At 54.5% G+C, this 9002-nt stretch overlaps 1 protein-coding gene across 1 annotated transcript in view; it reads right to left on the reverse strand.

Moving 5' to 3' along the window:
- Positions 1–8587, reverse strand: part of naglu (N-acetylglucosaminidase, alpha) — a 56747-nt gene extending 48160 nt beyond the window's left edge. Inside the window, exon 1 of the mRNA XM_072249258.1 lies at positions 8172–8587. Coding sequence (XP_072105359.1) covers positions 8172–8587 — 416 coding nt within the window. The remainder of the gene's footprint in view (positions 1–8171) is intronic.
- Between the last annotated feature and the right edge of the window lie 415 nt (positions 8588–9002).

A 9002-nucleotide genomic window follows, 5' to 3' on the forward strand; every position in this document is an offset into this window, starting at 1 on the left:
CACAAAGCCAATGTCTAATTCAATTTATTACCTCATATTGAATGCCGAGCGACTGAACTTTTTTGACCAGCCTCCCATGCGGGACCTTGTCAAATGCACGTAGACAATATCCACTGCTTTGCCTTCATCCACTTTCTCTGGGAAAATCTATAAGATTGGTTAGACAGGACCTACCATGCATGAACCCATACTGTCCAAAGACTTGCATATCCGATCCCTTCAAATACCTTCCGATAACTTTCCTACAACTGACGTCAGACTCACCAGCCTATAACTTCCTGGCTTAGTTTAGGGCCTTTTTTAAACAGCATTGACTATCCTCCAATTCCCCATTCGCTAACGAGGATTTAACTATCCCTGCTAGGGCCCCTGCAATTTCTGCACTTGTCTCCGGTCGGGTCCAAGGGAACACCTTGTCAGGTCCTGGGGATTTGCCTCAGGGTAACAAACTCCTCTCCCTCTATAATCTGTACAAGGTTCATGAAGTCAATGCTGCTTTGCCTCACTTCTATAGACTCTGTGTCCTTCTCCAAAGTAAAAACAGCTGTAAAGAATTTATTTAAGATCTTCCCCCACCTGTTTTGGCTCCACACATGGATTACCATTCGCATCTTCCAGAGGACCAATTTTGTCCCTTGCATTCCTTTTGTTTTTTTAACATATCTGTAGAACCCCATAGGATCTTCCTTCACCTTGTCTTGCCTTCCCGATTTCTTTCTGAAGTGTTCTCCTACATTTCTTATACTCCATAAACACCTCATTTGTTCCTACTTGCTATAAACCTCCTTTATTTTCTTAACCGGCGCCTCCATATCTCTTCATAACCAGGGTTCCTTACACTTTTATTCTGACAGGCTTTGTACTCTCAAAATTTCACTTTTGAAAGCTACCCACTTACCAAGTACACCTTTGCCAGAAAACAACCTGCCCCAATCCACACTTGCCAGATCATTTCTGATACCATCAAAATTGGCCTTTCTCCTATTTAAAAATCTCAAGGACCAGACCTATCTTTTTGCATATTTACTTTGAAACTAATGGCATTGATCACTAGATGCAAAGTGCTCCCCCACACAAACCTCTGTCATCTGCCCTGTCTAGCAGGAATCAGCATAGCAGGAATAGCAGGAATGAAATATTTAATAAGATTTGTGACCTTGCAAAAGAAAGTTTACAGAATGGCTGAATTAAAGTAAAACATTTGTTTGCTAGAATGGCACCTGGAAGAATTGTTATGGAACAAAATGGAGCCGTGGAATCTAATAATGGGATGAAAAAACATGTTTACCCACTGAATCTAGTCTCTTAGCATATCTGCTATTCCTGAATAGCAGATCAAGTATCACATGCTCTCTTGTTGGGACTTCCATGTGCTGATGAAGAAAACTTTCCTGAACACACATGACAAACTCTATCCCAACTAGTCGTTTTAGAGTATTGGATTTCCAGTCAATATGTGGAAAGTTAAAATCACCAACTATAACAACCTTATGTTTCTCGCAACTGTCTGCGATCTCTTTACAAATTTATTCCTCTAAACCCCTTGGACTGTTGGGTGGTCTGCAATATAGCCCCATTCACATGGTCATATCTTTCCACCTGTAAGCCCTCACTAGATGGGTTCTCCGGTCTGTCCTGACTGAGCACTGCTGTGACATCTTCCCTTACTAGTAACATCACCCCTCCCACTCTGTCATGTCAAAAACAATGGAACCACAGATCACTAAGCTGCCAGTCCTGCCCCTCCTGCAGCCAAGTCTCACTAAGGGCTACAACTGGGCTACAATAAACTGGACTGGTCAAAGAACACTGAGGCTGTCTACAAGAAGGGTCAGACCCGTCTCTATTTCCTGAGGAGACTGAGGTCCTTTAACATCTGCCGGACGATGCTGAGGATGTTCTACGAGTCTGTGGTGGCCAGTGCTATCATGTTTGCTTGTTGTGTGCTGGGGCAGCAGGCTGAGGGTAGCAGACACCAACAGAATCAACAAACTCATTCGTAAGGCCAGTGATGTTGTGGGGATGGAACTGGACTCTCTGACAGTGGTGTCTGAAAAGAGAATGCTGTCCAAGTTGCATGCCATCTTGGACAATGTCTCCCATCCACTACATAATGTACTGGGTGGGCACGGGAGTACATTCAGCCAGAGACTCATTCCACCAAGATGCAACACAGAGCATCATAGGAAGTCATTCCTGCCTGTGGCCATCAAACTTTACAACTCCTCCCTTGGAGGGTCAGACACCCTGAGCCAACAGGCTGGTCCTGGACTTATTTTCCTGGCATAATTTACATATTACTATTTAACTATTTATTGTTTTATTACTACTTATTATTTATGGTGCAACTGTAACGAAAACCAGTTTCCCCCGGGATCAATAAAGTATGACTATGACTAACAGCACAATTCCAGGTGTTGACCCATGCCCTGAGGTCATCAGCCTTTCCTGTGACACTTATTACATCACAGCTCAGGACACGAGTTGCACCACGCTCAACCTTTGATTCCTGACTTTGTCTAAGGTCTTACCAACATCTGCCTCTATGAGCTCTCCACTAACTGTTCTGGCACTCTGGTTCCCATTCCCCCGCAGCTTTGGTTGAAACCTCACCGTGCAGCATTAATAAACCTTCCCGCTTGGATACTGCTCCATGTCAGGTACAAACTGTCCCTACGACCGTCTCCTGAAGGGAGCCCAATCATCCTAAACTCTGAGACCCTCCCTCCAGCACCAAATCCTTAGCCACACGTTAAACTGTATAACCTCCCTAGTTCTGGCCTCACGAGCACGTGGCACTGATCCTACCCATATCACTGGTACCTACATGGATCACAACCTCTGGCTGCTCACCCTCCCACCTCAGGATGCTGAGGAATCAATCTGAGATATTCCAGAGGCAACACACCATCCGGGAATCTCGCTCTCGCCCACAGAACCCCCTGCCTACACAAGAACATAAGAAATAGGAGCAAAAGTAGGCCATCTGTCCCGTCGAGCCTGCTCCGCCATTCAATAAGATCATGGCTGATCTGACCATGGACTCATCTCCACCTTACCTGCCTTTTTTCCCATAACCCTTAATTCCCCTACTATGCAAAAATCTATCCAACCTGGTCTTAAGTATATTTACTGAGGTAGCCTCCACTGCTTCATTGGGCAGAGAATTCCACAGATCCAACACTCCCTGGGAAAAGCAGTTCTTCATCTCCATCCTAAACTCACTCCCCTGAATCTTAAGACAATGTCCCCAAGTTCTGGTCTCACTCACCAGTGGAAACTTCCCTGCCTCTGTCTTATCTATCCCTTTCTATCAGATCTTCTCTCATCCTTCTGAATTCCAGCAAGTACTCAATCTCTCCTCATGGTCTAACCCCCTCATCTCCGGAATCAACCTGGTGAACCCCCTCCGCACCACCTCCAAAGCCAGTATATCCTTCCTCAAGTAAGGAGACCAGAACTGCACGCAGTACTCCAGGTGCGGCCTCACCGGTACCCTGCACAGGTGCAGCATTACCTCCCTGCTCCTAAATTCAATCCCTCTAGCAATGAAGGCCATTATTTCATTTGCCTTCTTGATAGCCTGCTGCACCTGCAAACCAATCTTTTGTGATTCATGCACAAACTCCCAAGTCCCTCTGCACAGCAGCATGCTACAATCTTTTACCATTTAAATAATCGGATCCATTTTTCCTTCCAAAGTGGATGACCTCGCACTTACCAACACTGTACTCCAACTGCCAGACCCTTGCCCACTCACTTAACCTATCTACATCTCTCTGCAGACTCTCATATCCTCTGCACAATCTGCTTTTCCACTCAATGCTTGTCCTCCTGACTGACAAATCCCCATCACCACAGCTCGCTTCTTCTCCCTTCTGAGCCACAGAGCCAGTGACCCACCTTTGCTAGGTCACCCCTCCCAACGGTATCCAAAGTGATATACATGCTGTTGAGGGGGATGACCACAGGGGTACTCTGCACTGTCTACTTAACCCCTTTATCCTTCCTGGCTGTCCTGCACCTTGGGTGTAACGACCTCTCTGTATGTCCTGTCTATCACCCGCTCAGCCTCCCAAATGATCTGGAGTTCATCCAGTTCCAGCTCCTCAACGCAGATTGTCAGAAGCTGCAGCTGGATGCACCTCTCGCAGTTGTAGTAGTCAGGGACACTGGACGCCTCCCTGCCTTCCCACCTCCTTCAAGAGCAGCATCCATCTATCCTGCCTGGTATCTCTACTGTCCTGACTGAGCAAATGTACAGAACAGAAGGGAAAACAATCTTTGCCTGGAGTTTTTCTTTTTTGCCTCTCTGACTGAAGCCGCTCCTTGCCAAAGCCTTAAAGCTCTGCAGCCTCACCACTCTACCTCTGTCTACTCCCATGATGGCCGCCGCGCTTGCCCCCCTGCCTTCCTTTAATATGCTGCTGCTAATCAATCCCAGACACCGACTGGTCACTGGTCAGAGCTGCAAACTAACCGGCCGCAAGCTGCCGCTGACTTTTTCTACTCAGTCAGTGGAATCCTCTCCTCTCAAACGTCCCAACTGGTCGCTGGTCAGAGCCCAAATAATCTGCCGCAATCCGCTGCGGCCTTTTCGCAACTGCAACACATCTGATTTCTGTCCTGACGAAGGGTCTCAGCCCGAAACGTCAGCTGTACCTCTTCCAATAGATGCTGCCTGGCCTGCTGCGTTCACCAGCAACTTTGATGTGTGTTATCTGATTTCTGTACTCAACGCCCTGACTGATGAGGGCAGCATGCCAGAAGCCATCTTCAGCACACAGTCTACCTGTGGCGCCCTTTCCTGGGACCACTCCGAGGTCCCTCTGTTCGACAACACTCTCCAGGATGCTAACACTGACTCAATGCTTTAACCCCACACTGGTCTTTTCAAAATGCAGCATTTTGCATTTACCTGAAATCAAATTTCCTCTGCATTTCCTAATTATCTTCATCGTCTATGGAACCAGCGATTTTATTTACTTAAAGAGATAAAGCAGAATAGACCCTTCTGGCCCTTTGAGCATGCTGTCCCGACAACCCTGATTTAATCCGAACCTAACCACAGAGTACTGGACAGGTTAACGCCCAACTGGGATGAAACCACAGCAACTGGGGAAAAACCCATGCAGTGAAAGTTGAAACTAAATTCATTACCAAAGTACATACACCTCACCAGATACAGCCCTGGAGGGGCACAGTCGGCACAACAATAACCGTAACAGAATCAGTGAAACACCGCCCCAACTTGGGAGTTCAACCAGTGTGCAAAAGGCAACAGACTGTGCAAATACAAAATAAATAATAAGATACAATAAATATGGAGACCATGGGATGAAGAGTCCTTGAAAGTGAGCCCATAGGTTGTGGACAACAGGAATTCTGCAGATGCTGGAAATTCAAGCAACACACATCAAAGTTGCTGGTGAACGCAGCAGGCCAGGCAGCATCTCTAGGAAGAGGTACAGTCGACGTTTCAGGCCGAGACCCTTCCTCAGGACTAACTGAAGGAAGAGTGAGTAAGGGATTTGAAAGTTGGAAGGAGAGTGGGAGATCCAAAATGATAGGAGAGAAGAGCAGGGGAGGGGGAGGAATGGAGCCAAGAACTGGGCAGGTGATAGGCAAAAGGGATACGAGAGGATCATGGACAGGAGGTCCGGAAACAAAGACGGGGGGGGGGGGGGGGGGGGGGGGGGGGGGTCCCAGAGGATGGGCAAGAGGTATATTCAGAGGGACAGAGGGAGAAAAAGGAGAGTGAGAGAAAGAATGTGTGTATAAAAATGAGTAAAGGATGGGGTACGAGGGGGAGGTGGGGCCTTAGCGGAAGTAAGAGAAGTTCCATAGGTTGTGGAATTTTGTTTCCAATTACCTCACCGGTTAATCTGTTCTGTACCTGACAATAATTAAGTTATACACTTTAGTTTTGTTCATTTATGTATAATTCACTTGTGGATTTTATTCTAGCTTCCCTAACTTTATAGTGTGTTACACAAGCATTCTGTTTTACACCCTGGTCAGGAAAACGCTGTCTGGTTTGACAGTATATCGTTAAATAACAATAAACTTGACTTGACTCCCTGAATCTCTGGACTGACCATCAACCCAATTCTCTCCAGAGGAGGCAGCTGACAGGGCATAATGCATCAATTACGACTGAATGACTGAGCAGACCTACACCAAATAAAAAATACTCTGCTCCTTGTCTTGTGGTCTTAGGTCGCGCAATCTGAACGCTGCTCAGCAGAACCTGGTAGACACCAGGTTTATTGCCCTGATTACAGGGCTCCTTCTGCAGAGAAACTCCATAAAATTGGTTACACATGACCTGCCATACAAAACAAAACTAGGCTTACTAATCAGCTTCTGTTTTTTTCTCCCCCAAACGTGTGCATTTCTCAACCCTCACATTTTCTAGCAGGAACTGACCGACCGCAGGTACCAGATTCACCAGTGTAGAGCTCCCAGATTTTTATTGTTTGGGGCCATTCCTTTGGAAAACATTGGAGAAGAACTTTTGGGATTGGATCTGCTCACAACAGGGGCGGGGGGCGGGGGGAGGGGACGAGGGAGCGAGGGAGGGGACGAGGGAGCGGGTGAGGGGGGGGGAGGGAGGACACCCGGCCCGACGAGGGAGCGGGTGACGGGGGGGGGGGGGGGGAGGAGGGAGGACACACGACCCGACGAGGGAGCGGGTGAGTGGGAGGGGGGGGGGACGACCCGACGAGGGAGCGGGCGAGGGGGGGACGACCCGACGAGGGAGCGGGCGAGGGGGGACGACCCGACGAGGGAGCGGGCGAGGGGGGGACGACCCGACGAGGGAGCGGGCGAGGGGGGACGACCCGACGAGGGAGCGGGCGAGGGGGGGACGACCCGACGAGGGAGCGGGCGAGGGGGGGACGACCCGACGAGGGAGCGGGCGAGGGGGGGACGACCCGACGAGGGAGCGGGCGAGGGGGGGACGACCCGACGAGGGAGCGGGCGAGGGGGGGACGACCCGACGAGGGAGCGGGCGAGGGGGGGACGACCCGACGAGGGAGCGGGCGAGGGGGGGGACGACCCGACGAGGGAGCGGGCGAGGGGGGGGGACGACCCGACGAGGGAGCGGGCGAGGGGGGGGACGACCCGACGAGGGAGCGGGCGAGGGGGGGGACGACCCGACGAGGGAGCGGGCGAGGGGGGGGACGACCCGACGAGGGAGCGGGCGAGGGGGGGACGACCCGACGAGGGAGCGGGCGAGGGGGGGACGACCCGACGAGGGAGCGGGCGAGGGGGGGGACGACCCGACGAGGGAGCGGGCGAGGGGGGGACGACCCGACGAGGGAGCGGGCGAGGGGGGGACGACCCGACGAGGGAGCGGGCGAGGGGGGGACGACCCGACGAGGGAGCGGGCGAGGGGGGGACGACCCGACGAGGGAGCGGGCGAGGGGGGGACGACCCGACGAGGGAGCGGGCGAGGGGGGGACGACCCGACGAGGGAGCGGGCGAGGGGGGGACGACCCGACGAGGGAGCGGGCGAGGGGGGGACGACCCGACGAGGGAGCGGGCGAGGGGGGGACGACCCGACGAGGGAGCGGGCGAGGGGGGGACGACCCGACGAGGGAGCGGGCGAGGGGGGGACGACCCGACGAGGGAGCGGGCGAGGGGGGGACGACCCGACGAGGGAGCGGGCGAGGGGGGGAGCCACCCGACGAGGGAGCGGGCGAGGGGGGGAGCCACCCGACGAGGGAGCGGGCGAGGGGGGGAGCCACCCGACCCGACGAGGGAGCGGGCGAGGGGGGGAGCCACCCGACCCGACGAGGGAGCGGGCGAGGGGGGGAGCCACCCGACCCGACGAGGGAGCGGGCGAGGGGGGGAGCCACCCGACCCGACGAGGGAGCGGGCGAGGGGGGGAGCCACCCGACCCGACGAGGGAGCGGGCGAGGGGGGGAGCCACCCGACCCGACGAGGGAGCGGGCGAGGGGGGGAGCCACCCGACCCGACGAGGGAGCGGGCGAGGGGGGGAGCCACCCGACCCGACGAGGGAGCGGGCGAGGGGGGGAGCCACCCGACCCGACGAGGGAGCGGGCGAGGGGGGGAGCCACCCGACCCGACGAGGGAGCGGGCGAGGGGGGGGGGCCACCCGACCCGACGAGGGAGCGGGCGAGGAGGGGGGGCCGAGTCGACTTCACCTGTCGGGCGCGGTGATTTGTAACACCCGGCGGAGCCGCGGCAGCGGTGTGGGCAGCTGGAGCTGCCGCCCGGACCAGGAGATGTGGCAGCCACAGAAAGTGCGCAGGTACCAGTACAGCCCGCCGGCTGCCGCCACTCCCGTGGTGCCCAGCACCTGTACCCGGCCGTCGGGCAGAGAGCTCAACTCGAAGGCCGGGGCCGGGGCCCCAGCTCCCGCCGGCCGCTGCTGCCTCACCGTCAGCACGAAGTCATTCGCACGGGGCCCGAGCAGCCGGCGGCACAGCTGCTGCACCGCCTCCGACTGCACCTCGTCACTCGCGGCCGGCACCAGGTGCGACAGTCCGGGGAAGCCAACCGCGGACAAACCCGGTACCATCAGCAGGAGAAGGACGGCCACCCCGCCCGGCCGCGCCATCGCTGCCACTGCTGTTAACAGCCAGCGGCTCGGCCAATCACTCCCCCGCTCTCCAAGCACACGCAGTTGATGGACAACGGCTCGGCCAATCATGCGTCCGCTCTCCGAGCAGCCGGACTGCGATTCGGCCAATCATGTCTCCGCTCTCCGAGCCGCCACCGTTGACTGTCAGCGGATCAACCAATCCAGTGCCCGCTCTCCGAGCCGCCGCAGTTGACTGTCAGCGGCTCGACCAATCCAGTGCCCGCTCTCCGAGCCGCCGCAGTTGCTAGACAGCTGCTCGGCCAATCCCCGCGTCCCCAGTCTGATCCGCGGCTACCATCAGCAATTAAAAAGCACAGCCAGCAGCTGATTTGGCAGCAGCCCGGCTTTCTTATTTTGTGGGAAATTCAAACCTCAAAATAACTTTCATTAT

This window comes from Mobula birostris, chromosome X, assembly GCF_030028105.1.
Source record: "Mobula birostris isolate sMobBir1 chromosome X, sMobBir1.hap1, whole genome shotgun sequence".
Lineage (NCBI taxonomy): Eukaryota > Metazoa > Chordata > Chondrichthyes > Myliobatiformes > Myliobatidae > Mobula > Mobula birostris.